The following is an 18,442-nucleotide window of genomic DNA, read 5'->3' as shown; positions in this document are numbered from 1 at the left end:
CTTATCTTTAACCACTCCCAACTGCACCAACATACAAAACTCTTTCAACAAAGAGTATTCTTACTAGGTTTGTCCATTTATGTTGCAGTTTTACTAGGTTTATTAATTATTGCGCGCAATCTGCCATTATCAGACAGTAATTGACAGCCAATTATACAAACGGGGAATTTTTATCCTATTGAATTCAAAGGAATTAATCATATATGGTCACTTTATAATTTACCCTAGCTAGCGAGTATATATAAATCCTTTGATTCCTTTCGCTTGTTTATTCAAATATTATCATCAACGTATACAAACTCTAGATGTGTTAACCAATCGAGTATACAAAAGCACATTCGGAACAATAAAATTTCAAATGATCTTAACTCCCCCCTGGGATTTGATCTTTATGCATCATCAGAACTGAGCAATCTCTCCAGTTGTAATTTCAAGCCCACCAGATTGACGAGCAGTAGTTTGGAACTTGCAAACCTTGCAGTGAGGTGAAAAGAATGATGGAGTCTTGTACTTATCCTCACCACCCATCAAAGGCATCGAAACTCCTCTCTTGACCGGACTGACGTATCCTGGCCTGTAAGTCTTCCCCAGAACTCCTTCCACAAGATCAGACAGATTGGAAAATGTGAACTGGATCTCCAAATGAGCAAAAGTATCGTCACCGGGTATATGGTAGTGATGAACCTTGTCTTCCTTTTCTCCGATTGGCCTAACCCTAATGGTAATCTCAACCAGATCAGACACAATAACCCTTAGGTAATTTGTATTATCTGTTCTTTCGACAATGACTTCTCTATCTTCACCATTGGTCCTCCATTCAGCCTCTCCGTATTCTGGGATGTCAACTGACTCACCATCCCATTTCACCATCAAAGCATCAACTTTGTCATCCCACTTTGAGACTCTCTTAGCTGCAATGACAAGAGTGTGAGTATCAAACATGACCGAGATGGCTTGAATCCATGTGAAATCACGAGTCCTTCCTTCGGGACGGGTTCCAATGAAGTGTGCGTTGATGTGGAGATTTTCGTCTGAGACAATGGCAAAGTTTCCTCCCTTGTCTCCATGGAAGTAGAACATTACCCCATCACCACCAATAAATCGAGGGTCGTAGCAGATAGAGCCATACCCATCGCAGTTACCTCTTCTAACTGTCCAAGAGTGAACGACAAGATAATACTATATCAGTGAAGACTTAATTTCGCTAGCTAGGAAACACGGAAACGTGCATACACCCACGTTTCCCGCTTCCGAAGCGGAACCACTCCGGAACCACTCCGGAAACGTCCGGAAACGCGCCGGAAACGCCCGGAAACGTGCCGGAAACGTGTTTCCAGAAAAATGAGTTTTGGAAACGCGGTGGAAACGCGAGTTTCTGAATTGGAAACGCGGTGGAAACGCGAGTTTCCGAATTGGAAACGCGGTGGAAACGCGAGTTTCCAAAAAATAAAGGTTTTTTTATGTTTTTTTTATTTGAGATTTTGAATTACTTAAATTAAAATTTTGTTATTATATTTATTTTTTTGTATAATTTATATATATTTATAATTTTTTTTATTTTGACGTTTCCAAAACGTACCCGCTTCCTAAATTTTTTGAAAAACACGCTTCCGCGTTTCCAAACGTTTCGCTTCCACGTACCCGTATCCGATTCCGTGCAACCTAGCATAAATATACATATATGATTGATTACGACTGAAAGAAAAATTACTGAAGTCACTGTAGTATCAACTAAGTGGATGCTAGCTAGGATAGGAAAAGTGATGATTAAGAGAGGTTATTATCTTCGACATAAGACTCATAAAACTTGTGAATCTATTACGAGACAGAAAATTAGGAGCTAGGGTCTTACCCTTGCAAGTAACTTCACACTTGCTTCCGCAATTGACGAAGCAACCCTTAGATCTCTTGTAGCTTCTGGGTTTTCTCTCGGGACATTCCGGTGGACACACAAGGGTCTTGTAAAAGCAGGCCCCCTGTGCTTTGCACATGCATTGTTCCTGTCCTGTGGCTAATGGTGGCAGTACGTCGTAGTTTGTAGTGTCACTGATTGTGTTGCCGTTGCCGTTGCCGTTTCCATTTCCGTTACCATTGCCATTACCGTTGCCACTGCCGGTGTTGCCGTTGCCGTTTCCATTTCCATTTCCACTGCCGGTGTTACCGTTGCCGTTGCCGTTGCCATTCCCGTTTCCACCGCCAGTATTTCCATTGCCATTCCCATTTCCATTGCCACTTCCGGTGTTGCCATTCCCATTTCCATTTCCATTGCCTTGGCCCAGAACAAAGCTAGCTTCCAAGGCAATGAGCGCAACAATGAGAGCTACCAATATGTGAGACCCTCTTAGTTTAGCCATTTTCTGCTACAGCTGTAAGCTTATTTTCGATCTCCTTCTCTTGATATTACAAGGTTAACGTTAGATGGGAAGGATAGATGGGAAGCTAAGGGTCCAAACTGATTTTTATAGGGAAGAATTAAGCGGAATCTAGGCCTTCAGTCTTTCACTAACTGATATTAAAAAAAATTATAAACGTATTTGAGCTCATCTTTAGTGCTAATGTGACTATACTTTAGTCGGATTACGTATACTGTAACGACCCTAAAATTTCGAGCTTAAAAACTCAAAATCTTAAAATCGTTAAACACAAAATAATCTCAATGAAATCGAAATCATTTTAATGTCGCAGCGGATCACATCTGAGTTTAAAATATAACTCAGTCAAGCCAATTATTACAAACCCAAATGATAATTCAACATATAACAAATGGAATTGTATAATCCTCACAACAACCTCACAAATAAAATCACACCGAATCTCACACACAATCCACGCTGGAACCTCACCACGACTGGATGCGATCGACTTCGAGTCTACGGAGTCGTCACTCAATTACCACTACTCAGCACCTGCGGAAGTATCCCCTACACCATTGAAATTGGTGCACCGGGATTGCAACACAAACCCGGTAAGCTTTACAGCTCGTATGAGTAAAATATTAAAATAACTCTCGTCTCATAAAAGACACAACTCCACATCAACACAGTATAATGAAAATCATGAGAAAACGAGCAACCCATCTGGTTACTCTAATACTTTCACAAAATGGTAACTAATGAGCGCTGGTACACATCTGTTACCCCTCACTTAGTATACCGCTGATGTTGGGTAACCACCCGCCACCCAACATCCAAAACAAGCTGAGTACCCATGAGCAGATAACCACCCGTTACCTCCCATGCAGTACTATGGCAGACAGACTAGAGCTCTAACTGTATCGTAACTTTCGCCCGGCCAAAGGCTAGGTTCCGACTTGCCTCACATGTACAATAATCTCACATCATATTGTACCACACATCACGTCCGAAGACAAATCACAATATTTCACATTTTCCGTGATAAAATCACATGTACAAAAATCTCACATCATATTGTACCACACATCACGTCCGAAGACAAATCACAATATTTCACATTTTCCGTGATAAAATCACATGTACAATAATCTCACATCATATTGTACGTTTTAAAACCTTCACAATATATCCATAATAAAAATCATAACAGTATATTATATAGCAAACTATATATATTCGTATTTATTTACCATTTATACAATATATACATAGTCCACTATATCATATACATGTCATATTTCATAAACACCTGAAAAATTACGTACGATAATCTCACATCATATCGTACCATTAAAATCACACATGCACAATTTTTCTGTCACCGAAATGACTATTTTTAATGAATTAATAACAGTATGTAATTTAATGAACTATATATATATATGTATTTATTACCATTATACTATATATACGTAGTCCACTAAGTTATATACATGTTGTAATTCATTAAATAAACACACTTGCAAAAATGTTGAATCACCACGAGGGTAGATTCGTAATTCATTGAGATTTTACTCACCTTATCGACTCGAGCGTAATTCCACAATTCCCGATGATATTCCTTTCCTCGATTTAATGATCACCTTGAACAGATAAGAAAAGAATTTAGAATCGTTTCGTAACCTTTAAATGCCGAAACAGTAATAATCGGTTACTGTTCAGCAATTTTCGGTTTTACGAAGTTACTGTTCAGTGGTACTATTCACTGTTACTATTCCCAGATACTGTACAAATATGTAATTAATACGTATTTCTGTACGTATAAATATTATATACGTAGTTCTGTACGTATAATTACTATATGCATATTTCTGTACGTATAAATATTATATACGTATTTCTGTACGTATAAATATAAATACGTATTTCTGTACGTATAGATATTAATACGTATTTCTGTACGTATAAATATTATATACGTATTTCTGTACGTATAAATACTAATACGTATTTCTGTACGTATAAATATTAATACGTATGTATGTACGTATAAATATTAATACGTATTCCTGTACGTATACGTACGATTTAAATGTAAATACAAATTCAGTAAATAAAATTTACTAAATTACCCTTTTACAAAATTACTTTTTACATTTACTGAAAGTAATTTATATTTACATTTACCGTAGGTAAAATTTAATTACATTTACCGTAGTAAATAAAAATTACATTTACATTTACCGTACACAGTAAATTACCAAAATACCCTTCTGTCAAAACTGTTCCCACCACCGCACGTGGCGGCGCGTGTGGCACACGCGCCACCTCCGGCGGGCCGCTCGTGGGGCCCACGCGCCGAGGCTAACCACGGCGCGTATCACGCCACCGCCGCCCCAAAACTCTCCCTCATCTCTTCCTCCTCCTTCCTACGGTGGCAGACCCTCTCCTACACCTTCCACGCTCCCCCACGCGCCACTACTAGGCGGCGGTAACCCTCCCTCTCTATCTCCCTCCGATCTCATCCCAAACACATCAAAAATTCACCTCAACAATCACATAATCATTCCTAACATCTATCTCACCTCAATCGATGGTGGGAAGCTCGTCTCGAGCTCGGTGGTGGCGAGGTGGATCGGCGCTGCGGCTTGCAGCGACTGTGGCGACGTCGGGGGTCCACACGGGGGCGAAGCAAGTGCTGGCAGGCTGGAGGGTGACTGCCTAGGTCCTTGCGACGTTGATAGGCGGGGCGGTGCAGGCCACGGGGAGCTGGAGGTCAACGATCGGCGCGAGGCAAGGGGTCGGGGAACGAGAAGCTTGCGGGGTCGCCTGCGGGGGAGCTCGCGTGGTCGTAGAGCGAGGTGGTGAGGACCACGTTGCTCCGGCTGAGGAGATCGTCGGTGATGCGAGGGGGAGGTGAGATTGAGGGAAAGAGAGAGTGAGGTTTCGGGGTGGGAGAGAGAGAGAAGCCGAGAGAGAAGAAAGAGAAGAGGGGAGGCGGCGAAACAAAGAGAGAGAGAAGGGTTTCCAATAATGGAAACCCTAATCTGAAAATGTCTATTTATACTCGTTTCAAAAATCGGAAACTAACTTCCGACGTTAATAACTTTTACGTACGTCGTCCGATTAGAACACGTCACATACTCTCGAACTCGTATCGACGAGCTCTACAACTTTCGTGAAGGAAGTTTTCGCAACCGATCGACGGAATAAAAGTCGATATATACGTTGCGGAAACGTAACGTTTTTTCGAATTAAACGTTCCGATAACGTATCCGTTACTCGTTTCATAATGTCGTAACCAATCACCTCCATTCTAATTTAGATTTCACAATTTTATAGAATTCAAATCCACTCAAATGTTGTTTAAAAATTAGGGTTATTACATATACATACAAGATTCCTTTTTAAGAACCTGAAGCATTAGGGTTATAGCTTGAGTTAGTGTTTGCAATGAGGACTGAGCACGACTTTTTAGAAGTCTATTAAACGATGTATGTGTTTCGACTTTCGACGAATGAAAACAAGTCTAATTATTCTGCTAATTAACGGAGACTGCATGGTTATCTTCGCATATAAAATCACATACATGACACTGTACGTTTCGATCAGCTGATGAATCATTACGTACAGTATATGCTAATTCATTATTACCCTAAAGGGCTTAACGTAAAGTGATGATTTTGTACATGCAATCTGCTGGTTACATTACGTGCTAATTCATTTCCCCTTAACTGCTTAACGCAAAGTGGTTTTGTACGATAATTTTGCTAATTAGGTTATGAAAGATTCCAAAATCTAAAGGACTTGACCTGAAATCTAGTTTAGGTTACCTTTATATTTGAATATTCAAATTAATGATTATCACTACTCACTATCAACTACCAGGAGTAGTTGAAAATACACTACGTACCCATCCAAGATACGTATCTTCACTCAAGGAAGAGTAAAGGTCCATAAACCAAGGATTTATAGTCAACTTTACAAGGGAAAGCTACCTCGTCCACAACTGAAGATATATCAGTAATATCACCCAATATTAACAAAAAAGAAGTTCAACATGTAGAGAGGGCAAGAATCAATATAATTACCGGCCATCTCGGAAGCTCTATAATTACCAGTTTGGAATCAATATATGATTCTGCACTTGTAGTAATTAATGTTCGTCATTAATTCAGTTAATCCTAGCTGGCTTTCAATTCATATATCATATTATTGGTGTTCGAACCAACCATCATATATACGTGTACTGGTCGAGTTAGTAAGAATTTAGGTGCGAAACCTTCCTAACGAATCATACAAACTCTTATTGGAGTTAAATCCCAATCTCAATCCGGAAAAGAAAATATAAGCATCACTACCCGGCCATGAACAACTCCGGTCTGAAGAAGTACATAATATGAACTGCAAGCTAGTTGTGCACTCGTTATGAAATGAGAAGATTACCATGCTAGAGAATATGGTCATTTGGCCAAGTGGTTTTGGAGTTACGAGGGGATCGGAGGTAATTGAGCTGTTTGTAACTTGGAGAAAGTTTAGAGGGAAAAAAGTTTTGTATGTATTCCTTTTTTCATCGAAAAAAACTTTACATTAAAAGCTTTATCAAAAACTCTTAATTTCCTTAAGGAAATAGCGTGGCCGAGCCGTACATTTCTTTTCCTCTAGGGTTAACTTCTTCGTGGTTCTCTAAATATATTTTTCTGCGGAAACTAAGTTTCTTGTTACTAATGATGCTTAATCTGTTCAGAGGTGGCATGGGTGTACGGAGAGTTTTAAGACTTAATACTTCCATGGGTACGTAATATAGCACCATGCATAACAGCTCCTTTCGGCAACTGGTGATCGTTGTCGAAATGTATAGCATTTTACCTCATTGATTGGAAAAAAACTTTATTAATGTGATAGTTTCATGCATTGATTTTTATCACAAGTCACGAGACGAATGTGGTAACTTTATAATCAATGTTGTAAATTTAGTTCGGCATAGCTTCAAAAAGTAAATATATCATAAACTTTTAGTTAATTGAGAGTGTATTATGTGCTTCAGCGGTGTGCAGTCACCAGCAACACGTGCTGAGCACGTGATTTTTTTAGAAAACCACCGTCTAACATCCGTCTGTTTCATTCTGTCCAAAAATGAGGAGGTAAAAATAATAAATAAAACTTTACCATCACATCCATTGAATGTCGAAATTGAATCGTCCACAGCATTTGACTCGTCCGCAATTGTTTGCTCTAGAATAGGTATCCCAATCTCGGCAACAAATCGGAAGTCATCAAAATCTTCAAGTCTGATTTTAGTAGGCGATTAAGCAAGTCATTAGGGGGTTTCAATAGCGCAATTTCATTGCACCCGTTTGAAGGTAACGATGTCGAAATTAAAATCATGGGTTGTGTTTGTGTTTCAGATTTGTAATGTGTTTTCTAGGTATTGAAAGTGGATGTTTCTCATTTGTGTTTGTAAGTCGTATCTAAGAGTAAATGATGTTAATATAGGCCCAATTTTTGAATTTTACCTTTCCTTTTTCCCACAGAGATTAGAACCCAGATTTTGGGACTTGGGTTTATTGCTTTGTGCTTAGGGCTGCAGTGGAAATCATTTTTTTTTTTGGTTTCTGAGATGTGCTTCACACAAACGAAATGAATGAATACTGTGAGAACCAATATTCCTTTGTTTCTGGTGAATATTTGAAGGCAATGAACTACTTCGTTCAACTTCACTGTATTGTTTCCTTTTCCTTTGGTATTATTTGGAAAGGGAAAATTTTGCAAAACAAAAAAGGGAAAATGTTGTAATTTTTTTGTGCTTGATTTCTATCAGTCTCTCTTTATTTTGATTTCTGATGTTTATCTCCCATGTTAGTTAGTGGATATTTACCTCTGGAATACATCTTTAAGTTGTGTAGGAGATTTGGAGATATATAAATTCCGAGCAATTCATACTAGTTGAAGTGCATTTGCAATCCTATAATGCTCACAAATTTTATCTCTTTGTTCTTGTTTATTCTTGATGATGGGTCAACTAGAGTAGTTGCTGCTGGAATCAGTTAAACATCTACTTTATTCTTTGAAATTTTCCTTGACAGGAACAACATGCCAATTTTATATAAAGGCAAAGAGAGTCGGTAGATGAGTAGAGTTTAGTTCGGCAGCACCCATAATATAGTGAAAACACTATGTTTTTTTTTTCTGTATGATTGCTGCAAAGGTTGATGATATTTTTTCCTTTTGTATCATTGAATTGTTTTTGTGGATAAATTCTAGTGACTTAAAAGTTTTTGGTACGGAACATTTTATTATTGACACATGTAATGATGCATGAGTACGTAGGTTTTCAGAGGAATTGATTCATAGAAGATGATGGAGTGGAATAAGGCTTTTGTAGATGATGATGATAACTTTGTTAAGAGAAGAAAATTCAGAAAAATTTCAAACATATCAAATAACTTGACAGAAGGGTTTGGTGGCATTAAAGGATACACAGATCAATATGCAGATGATAATATCATATCAACTGCACACTGCTTGAAGCTATTTCGATGGTGAATACTCAAGCAGCTGCTATGGAAATTGATAATAGGACGCTTAGTTCAATGTTGGGGTGTATGGAGCCCAAGATGGAGAGATTCAGAAAGAAAATGTGTGAATTTGAACAGTCTTTATTGAACATGAAGGCTGGTGGTGTGGAATATATTGTCACCAATATCATTAAATGTAATAACCCGATTTTTCGGAACCAATTATTGGATTGTTTTAAGATTTATTAAGTTTGTAAAATTCATTAAAACGTGTTTGTTTCGCTTTGCGACGTTGTAAATCGAAAACGGAAACGTTATCGGAACTTTAATTAGAAAAAAAAAACGTTACATTTTTGCGACGCGAGAATCGACTTTTATTCCGTCGCTCGTTTGTGAAAACTTCCTTCACGAAAGATGTAGAGCTCGTTGATACGAGTTCGTGTACACTTCACGCGTCCTAATCGGACGTCGTACGTAAAGGTTATTAATGACGGAAGTTAGTTTCGATTTTAGAAGTGGGTATAAAAAGAAATTTTAAGGAGTAGGGTTTCCATTTTCGGAAACCCTTTCTCTCTCCTCACCCCCGCCTCCCCCTTCTCTCTCCCCGATTTCTCTCTCTCCCTCAGAAATTTTTCCGCTGGCGATTTCCGTCCCTAGGCCGCCGTGGCTCTCACCGCCGGCCTCTAGAGCATCGCACGGACCTCCGCAGCATACCCCGAAGTCGACACGCCGTCCCGCGCCGCCATGAGTCCCCGCACCCCACCCCGAGGCCTGCAAATCCCTTCGCCGCTGTCGATCTCCACTTCGGCGATCTCTCGGTGGTTCTCAAGCCCTATCGAGGTACGGGTTTGTGTGATTGGTTGTTTGTGTGTGATTTGGATGGATTTGTGGAGGATTAGAGGAGATCGGAGGAGGAGGAAAGGAGGGGATAATACCGCCGCGCTAGGCGGCACGTGTGGGTGCGTGAGGTAGGTAGGAGACGGCAGGAGGCCGTGGAGGAGAAGACGGGAAAGAAATGAGAGGTTTTGGGGCGGCGGTGGCATGCTACGCACCGATGTTAGAGTCGGCGCGTGGGCCCCACGCGCTGCCGCAGTGATTGGCGCGTGAGCGCCACGCGCAGTCGCCGAAGATAGCACGTGAATAGTGTTTTCAAGACAGTAATTTTGTAAAATTTATTTTTACGTACGGTAAATGTAAAAGTGATTTACGTACATTAAATGTGAAATTATTTTACGTACGGTAAATGTAAATGTAAATTACGTACAGTAAATGTAAAAGTAAGTTCGAAAAGATAAATCGTAATTATTATTTACTGATACAGTATTTACGATTGAATAATATGCATACGTAAACAGTATGTACTCGTACAAAAATACGTAATTAATATGTATTTGTACTGTAATATGTGAATAGTAATTTTGTGAACAGTACCTTCGTAAAACCAGAAATTGCTGAATAGTAAAACATTATTACTGTTTTGGCATTTAAGGTTTTATCTACGATTCTAAATTCACTTCTTATCTATTCTAGGTGATCGATACTTCAAGTAAATGATTCACATTCGGAATCGTGGAAATTACGCTCAGGATTATAAGGTGAGTAAAAATTTCACAGTGACGAATCTACCATTGCGGTGATTCAGAAATATGCTAAATTTTAAATAACGAACTATAATATGTATATAATATAGTGGATTGTGTATGTGTATAAATGGTAAAATAGGTACATATATATGGTTTGCTATATTATATACTGTTGTAATTTCCGTTACAAATAAGTTCATTTTAGTGTTGATGATTATCTATTTGAGCATGTCGATTTGATTTGTAAAATATCATGTGATGTTTATTGTACGTGGTTTTAACATTGAGTGTTGTTAAAACGTTTTTTTATCTTCGGACGCGTTTATGTCTTCAGACGTGTTTATGTCTTCGGACCAGTCTTCGGACATGTTGGCATGTCGGAACCTAACCTTAGCCGGGCGACAGTTACGATACAGTTAGAGCTCTAGTCTGTCTGCCGGAGTACTGCATAAGAGGTAACATATGGGTTATCGGCTTATTGGGTAGCAGGTGGTTGCCCAATATTGGCAGCGTACTAACATGAGGGGTAACAAAGGTGTACTTGGGTCTCATGAGTACCCGTATTATAAATGCATTTGGGTAAACATAGGGGTTGACCAATTTCTCATGAGCACATATATTTTCACATTATTAGACAACCAAATGGGCCGTCTAATGAGTCATGAGTGCATTTATAATTGATGTTTTGTGGATTTTCGTATATAATTTTATACGAGTTGTATTTGTTGTTTTACTCATACGAGCTGTAAAGCTTACCGGGTTTGTGTTTACAATCCCGGTGCACCTATTCGATGGTGTAGGGGATAATTCCGCATGTGTGGATTAGCAGAAATCGACGAACAATTCTGAAGACTTGAAGTTGTTTATTTCTATCTTGTGGTGAGGATTCGTGAGGATTTTTACATTTCCATTTGATATAATGTTGGATTATAAATTTGGTTTGTAATAATCATTTTGACTGAGTTGTACTATGAACTCAGTAATGATCCGTTGTAACATTAAAACGATTTCAATTTATTGATATTGTTTTAGAGTTTCATGACTTCAAAATTTGAGTTTTCATACTCGAAATTTTGGAGTCGTGACATTAATGATGATTAGTATGCCACAGGTAGAGGAAAAGGTACCCATGGAGGACATATATTGCAATAATTCATGGGCAGATGTGACTAAGGAGGAAGAACCTGGAAAATTTTGTTCATACACCCCAAGAGATGACACAACTCCAGACAATAAGGTAACTGAAAGTAGGCTAATGTAATAATTTGATATATCAATTTAGAAGTACTGAACATGTGTCATTGTTTGATTGTATTTGTGCAGAGTGTTCATATGACAGATGAGAAAGTGATGCAAGGGATGGATGACCATGTCTCGAGGGTTAAAAACAACAGTGGCATTTTTCATCAATGAGAAAATTTTCAGAAAAAGAATGAAAGATATTGGAATTTCTGTTTGGCAAGGGAGGGAACAATCATGCTAGGTAATGTAAATGTTAATGCAAATAAAATAGAAAAACAAAACAGAATAACAGTTGAGGTTCTTGTATTAACCCCAAAATTACATATTAGAAAAAACATATGAATTATAAATGTTTTATCTTTTATATAAATTTAAGCTAATAAGTAATTTGTTCTATATATGTGCAGAGAGGAAGTTGCCCGGTATTCGGACATTGTTCTCTCTCATGGTGAATTTCAATATTTGAAACCAACATTTCCACTTTTGCACAAGGTATTTTATTGATGCCGTTGGAACAATTAGACCATTTCTCTTAGTAGCATTCACATGGATACTCATGTGGTTATAAATTTTTCAGGTCATAGACATCTCGGCTGCATATTTGTACGAGGAGAACTCCAAGTCATGGTTTTTCCCCACTTCTTTTGGAGTATATTTAGACGTGCACTTTTTGACGTACAATGATGCAAACCAAATATTTATGACCACAATTTTTTTTACCAGGATCAAGCCTGCTCAAATTATGATACATCGAATTCACATGCGTTGGTGTCGTCAACTATACACCTTTGTGGGCTGCTCAAATTATGATACATCGTTGGGTGCTGGAGATTCCAGCAAAAAATAGTCTCGAAAGAAAGCTTCTGCCCATCTCTCACGTTTGTCATACATACCAGCCACCCACGAATTGTCTTGAAGCTCGTTCATCGCCACAAAATAATGCCAGGCAGATTCCCATTGGTCAATAGTTAGACCGGCAAACATCAAATGAAAGAAATCTTTTTGGGCTCCAGCGTCTTCCAAGTGTTGCGTCACATTATTCCCAATATGCCATGAACAAAGACGGTGTCTTGCCTCTGGTATGAGAGTAGTTACCGCATTACGCATAGAATCATCACTGTCGGTAATTACAGAAATTGGTTTCTTGCCGTACATAGAGGTGAGAAAGGCTGTGACGGCCCACATGTAAGTCTCCTCAGTTTCATCTGCTAATAGTGCACAACCAAAAAGGACAGTTGCTCTGTGATTATTAGTCCCAACAAATACAGCCAAGGGCTTTTCATAAATGTTGGTCTTATAAGTGCTATCGATAATCAGAACATCTCCAAATGCATTGTAATCAGCCAATGATTGCTCGTCTCGCCAGAACATATTTGCAAGCCTTCCCTCCTCATCGACATTGAATATGCAATAAAATTGAGGGTCACGCAGTGCTTGGGTGTTCATCCACATTATGGACGATTGTGCATCCCCATCAATCATGATTTCTTTCCGTTCACCCTGCATTTTATTGTACAGATCCCTCAATGTAAATCCCACAAACTCGTGGCCTCCGGCTTGGTGAACAAGGTACTCGTACGCAAGGCAAGGTTTCACTGAAACTTTCCTCAATGTATTAACTTGAGCAAGGTCATAGTCACTAACATGCCGATGGGATGGCATAAAATGACGATGCTCAGGTCTGGTCAATTCATGGTTGTGCTCAGTGGTGAATTCTGAGGCATAGTAGACCATTCTTTTGGTACACAGCCTAACAGTAAGCCTCGCTTGACAGCTGCATCTGGTTACTCGGCGACTCTTTTTCCTTATAACTTTCTGAGGTTGCTGGCCCTTGATGTCTTTCCTCCCATTTGACTTATGCATAGAGTCCTTGAATCTTTTCGGAGCGGGCCTAGATTTTCTTAGTCCTTCCCTTGAACACACGACCATCTGCCTTCTAATAATCAATGTATTTGCACGGTTCATGTCCTGCTTAAACTTCCTCATACTAACCCCTTTGCCAATGAATAGTATTTGTAGAATCTGTCAACATCCTTCAGATCATCTAATGTCAAATCCTGATACGGCTTCCCGTTGAATAATGTGAAATCCATCGATACTTCTTCTTCTGTAAACTCCGTGTCTTCCATATCCGCATCTGAACCTTCAGTGCTGAGATCCATGGAATGAGTCAAAATACTCATGTTCAGAATTTCGTAATCCACTCTCCATCGACTAAATACTTCCTCTTTGATGGCTTCAAATAAGTTCCCTGCCAATGACATAACACTTTCAGTACAAAGCTTATCCCTATCGAAAATTCTTAGAAGATTTCTATATCTTGTCAGTAAGAAGGAAAATGGCATATTTTGGCTGCAATAGAATTCGTATTCGATTCACCAATCCTAATCACAAGATACCTACCTACAATGAAGGAGGAATCTAAAGGCAAAGAAATATGTACAGATTCGTACATTCCTGCTACATTCCTGATATGAAAGATGGAATCTCAAACAGAATAATGGGCTGACTCAAATAAATCAAAGGGCAATACAGGGAGAGAGCAACCTGGGCATCGAATCCGCGTTAGGTCATTTGTGCCTCTTTTAAATCCTTTGAGTATGAACTGGGTAAAGTCGATGGGACTTCTGAATTTAGACTTCTCAGATTCTCAGTCAATATCCAGAAGATAAACCCTAATTAAATTTGTTTTCAACTTTTATACTCCACTAGCACAATGGGTTGAACCCGACAACTTCGATTTACGAGAAAGAAACGAAACATCCCCGAGCATTAAATTTAAATTTGAATAGCGAGAATTAGAAATTTCAATATCCCGCTGCGAGATTTAAAATTTTCAATAGCCCGCGTAATATCCAAAATTGAAATAAGAAATTTTTTTGTCGATTTTGAATACAAAATAATCAAAATTTTACGTACTAGGAAAATGTCAGATGAATGCAAACGATTTTTCTAAATTAGTTAATTGACAATTAGAATGAAATACAAGAATCATAATAGGATATGTCAATCAAACTATACAAATGGTATTTCGATTTCCAATCTAAATAACAAATCTGATCAACCATATTCAGTTGTCACTACATGCATGTTGCTTGCTAGAATATAAACATATAATACTTTTGTTGAACCATTTGTACATAAAAAAATGTGTCAAGAAAAGTTTTGCCTTATAATGTCACTCTATGGACATGGTCAATGATGATGAATATATTGAAAAGAAAAATTTGTGCGCATAAGTTTATTTCTCATAAACAACATCTGTATTGCTTTGATGGTAAATATTTTATACTTTCGAAGATATCATTATATCTTATCGGTAAGTTTTTCAAACTTCTTAAGAAATGAAATATTGGATAAATCAGATATTAGACACGTGAATCACATCGTATCCACTAAAAATAGTATATCTTGTTTCCTAGTTCATATGTAAGTGAGTGTGTTTCCAAACAACTTTACTAAGAAAATGAAATTTTGAAAAATTTGACCAAACAATATCATCAATACAGTGATACATGAATGTCTTAAAAAATTCATCAAGTTTCGATTACATTGGTGTCTCGATCCACTAAGTTAACCTTGTGTATCATTTTTTAACCCTAAGGGTAGCCGTGTCATGTAGCGATGAATGTACAAAATATTTTATGGTCGTGGATAGTGTGCATTATCGTGAGTGTATAGTAATTTTTGGTGGTTTTTCTATATGTCATAACTATTTTTAAGGAAATTTTAAAATCCAAAAAAGTTAAACAAAAAATCAATTCAAAAGGGCAAATGTGGCCACCATAGTGCCATGTGTCTTTACTTTAATTTTAAGGGGTTATGAAACAGTTTAAAATTCATTAAAAACAGCTATTTGCTCGAAAACAATTCTCGAAAAAATATTGACACTCCTAGAATAATGAGTTATGTTCGACCATATAACTTTTAAATAATATTAATGTCAAGAAATCACGACTGCCCTTACGCGGGTAAGATGATGCATATGGTTTACTACTCGATCGAGACCCATACAACAATGAAAATAAGTAAATTTTGAACCTTAACCATATTTCACTGTTTTTACGGTTAGATCTAACGATTGAATCTCAATTTTTCCAAATTTCGTTATGTGAATCACATAGTGTCCACTAAAGTTGTATATCATGTTTCCTAGTTCATATGTAAGTGAGTGTGTTTCCAAACAACTTTATTAAGGAAATGAAATTTTGAAAAATTGACCGTACGATATCATCAATACAGTGATACATGAATGCCTTAACAAATTCATCAAGTTTCGATAACATTGGTGTCTCGATCCATTAAGGTAAGATGATGCATAGGGTTTGTAGAAGACCCACACATTAACGAAAATAAGTAAGTTTCATACCACAACCATATTTCACTGTTACAATCAAATATAACGGTCAAAACCTGATTTTTCTAAATTTAGTCACGTGAATCACATCATATCCACTAAAGTGTGTGTGTGTTTCCAAACCAATTCTACTAAGGAAATGAAATTTTGAAAAATCGATTGTACAACATCATCAGTACAGTGATACATGACTATTTTAAAAAATTCATCAAGTTTCGATAACATTTGTGTTTGATTCACTAAGTTAACATTGTGTATCATTTTTCAACCCTAATGGCAGTTGTGTCATGTATCGATGAATGTATATAAAAACATTTATGGCCGTGGATAGAACGCATTATCATGAGTGCAAAAATTACTACGATGTTTTTTCTAAAAATCTAAACTATTAAGGAAATTTGAAATTCGTAATAGTTAAATTAATTGAAAAAAGTAAATGTGGCCACCATAGTGCAATGTGCTAAACTTAGGCCTTTACATGTATTTCTTAAAATTCAAAAATTAAATAAAATATAATTAAAATTAAATAGTGGTTGTATTAATTTCACAATCCAAGGTTCCTTTGATGTTGGCTCGCGGATTGGTTATTTTTTTTCAAGTTAAATGACTTACAAGAATTTTTACAATGCAAACCTAAAAAACCGGGGTATTATAGATTTGTTTTTTTAGAAAATCAAAAAAAAGGAGAAAAGAAAAAGAGAAGAAAGATCTCATGACTTTCATTTTTAATACAACCATTATTTAATTTTAATTGTCTTTTATTTAATTTTTGAATTTTAAGAAATACATTTTTTTTGAGTCGGTAATGTTTTCATTGAACTGGTGTTGGAGAATGAATACAACTTCACGTAACGATTTCTTTTTTAAACATTAAATTTGTTCTACTATAGAATGATACAAATCAATGTATTGATACCGGCCACTTCCTAAACGAAAGATTCCAAGGAGGCATGCAAAAACATATGATTTACACATTTTGCTCCTTCTCCTTCAATTCTAATGATTCTATACATACAAGTGGGAAGGGAGGTTTGTCTAGTATACATTTAAGTGGATGTGGGAATAATCAAGTTATAAAGTTGGTTAGAAACGACTTCTCGAACCTGTATTGACTTCAAGCATTAGAAGTCATCAAAACTCCAGGATCAACTGTTGCTCTTCTCTAGATGAAACCAGGCCCCGGCAAAATTGAAAAAGTGCTGGTGATGCTCTAACAAATAAGAGGCCTGCAGATATGCAATTTGCAGCTTTTGTGAAGCAAAAGGAGAACTAAGAGTCTGGTTTAGATTTGAAGAACTTCGCCACGGCTTGATACAAATTCTCTTCCTCAAATGGCTTTGAGACATATCCATCCATACCACATTTAACGCACTCATCATAAGTAGCATGAATAACATCAGCGGTCATAGCTAATACTGGCACATGCCACTCACCCTTTCTCGCAACTCCTTCGAGTCCCCCATTTATGTCCCCATTTGGCTTCCTCTCCATCTGTTGAATCCTACGAGTTGCCTCAAAGCCATCCATTTCAGGCATTTGAATATCCATGAAACAAGCATCAAAATTGTGTGGTATTTGAAGCAAATCCAATGCAGCTTTGCCACTGTCAACACACACTACATCAGCTCTAAACTTCTTTAATGCACCTGCAGCAACTCGTCTGTTTACCATATTGTCATCAACAACCAAGATTTTTTTTACCAGAGAGCAAACTTTGTAGGAAATTAGATCCATTAGGTAGTTCCGTCCCTCGTTGTGTCTTCTTCCCTATGCCAAGCACCTGTTGAAGACATGCGGCTACCATACTATGTAAGAGAAATTCTGCCGTGCGTCAAACGCACCAGCTGGCATATACGACCAGCCAATCCCGTGCTGACACGTCTGCAAGATATTACACGCCAGCATCTTTTTCTCTCCGACGGAAAAGGCTCCAAATTTTGGGTTCCAATTTGATCATCCCGCCTAAAATTTAAGATGATTAGAGTTATCTTAGAATGATAAACGAGTCTAGACCCTTTTTTCCCAATCAATTCACCAACAGCTGATTCTTGCTATTCCATTCAACTTTTAGATTCATTTCTACGGTGGGTTTTTCAGTTCTTTCTGGGTTTCCAATTCTTTAGTTTCTTTTCAGAGATCATCTTCTTCACCATTCGCTTTTTCTGGGTAAGTTCTCTCTTCCTGTAAAGACTTGGCATTGATTTTAGTCAATTGGGTTTGATTTATTCCATTGAATTTTGCTCTTCTTCATTGTACTGTTCTTTATTTGCTTTCACTGATGAATTAGAATTTTTAAGTGCTTTTATCTTAACAAAAAGTCAGCATTTTGAATTAAATTTTCTCTGGCCAGAGATGGAGGATTAGTTGGTTAGCGTTTTGAATTATGCG

General features: G+C 37.6%; 3 protein-coding genes across 3 annotated transcripts; all 3 read right to left on the bottom strand.

Annotated features, from left to right (window-relative positions):
• Positions 1-399: 399 nt before the first annotated feature.
• On the bottom strand, positions 400-2,354 carry LOC126787339 (uncharacterized). Its single transcript, XM_050513243.1, has 2 exons — positions 1,853-2,354; positions 400-1,151 (listed from the first exon to the last, which is right to left on the bottom strand). The coding sequence occupies exons 1-2, from the start codon at positions 2,352-2,354 to the stop codon at positions 400-402; spliced, it is 1,254 nt and encodes a 417-aa protein (XP_050369200.1).
• A 10,147-nt stretch (positions 2,355-12,501) lies between these two features.
• LOC126787338 (protein FAR1-RELATED SEQUENCE 5-like) lies at positions 12,502-13,683 on the bottom strand. Its single transcript, XM_050513242.1, has one exon. The coding sequence runs from the start codon at positions 13,681-13,683 to the stop codon at positions 12,502-12,504; it is 1,182 nt and encodes a 393-aa protein (XP_050369199.1).
• Positions 13,684-16,893: 3,210 nt separating this feature from the next.
• LOC126788121 (histidine kinase 4-like) lies at positions 16,894-17,787 on the bottom strand. The gene has a single exon (XM_050514087.1). The coding sequence runs from the start codon at positions 17,723-17,725 to the stop codon at positions 17,324-17,326; it is 402 nt and encodes a 133-aa protein (XP_050370044.1). The 5' UTR covers positions 17,726-17,787; the 3' UTR covers positions 16,894-17,323.
• Positions 17,788-18,442: the final 655 nt, after the last annotated feature.

The sequence above is a fragment of the Argentina anserina genome, chromosome 3, assembly GCF_933775445.1.
Source record: "Argentina anserina chromosome 3, drPotAnse1.1, whole genome shotgun sequence".
NCBI classification, from domain to species: Eukaryota; Viridiplantae; Streptophyta; class Magnoliopsida; order Rosales; family Rosaceae; genus Argentina; species Argentina anserina.
The sequence above is the reverse complement of the archived record's forward strand: the minus strand, read 5'-3'. Positions and strand labels throughout refer to the sequence as shown.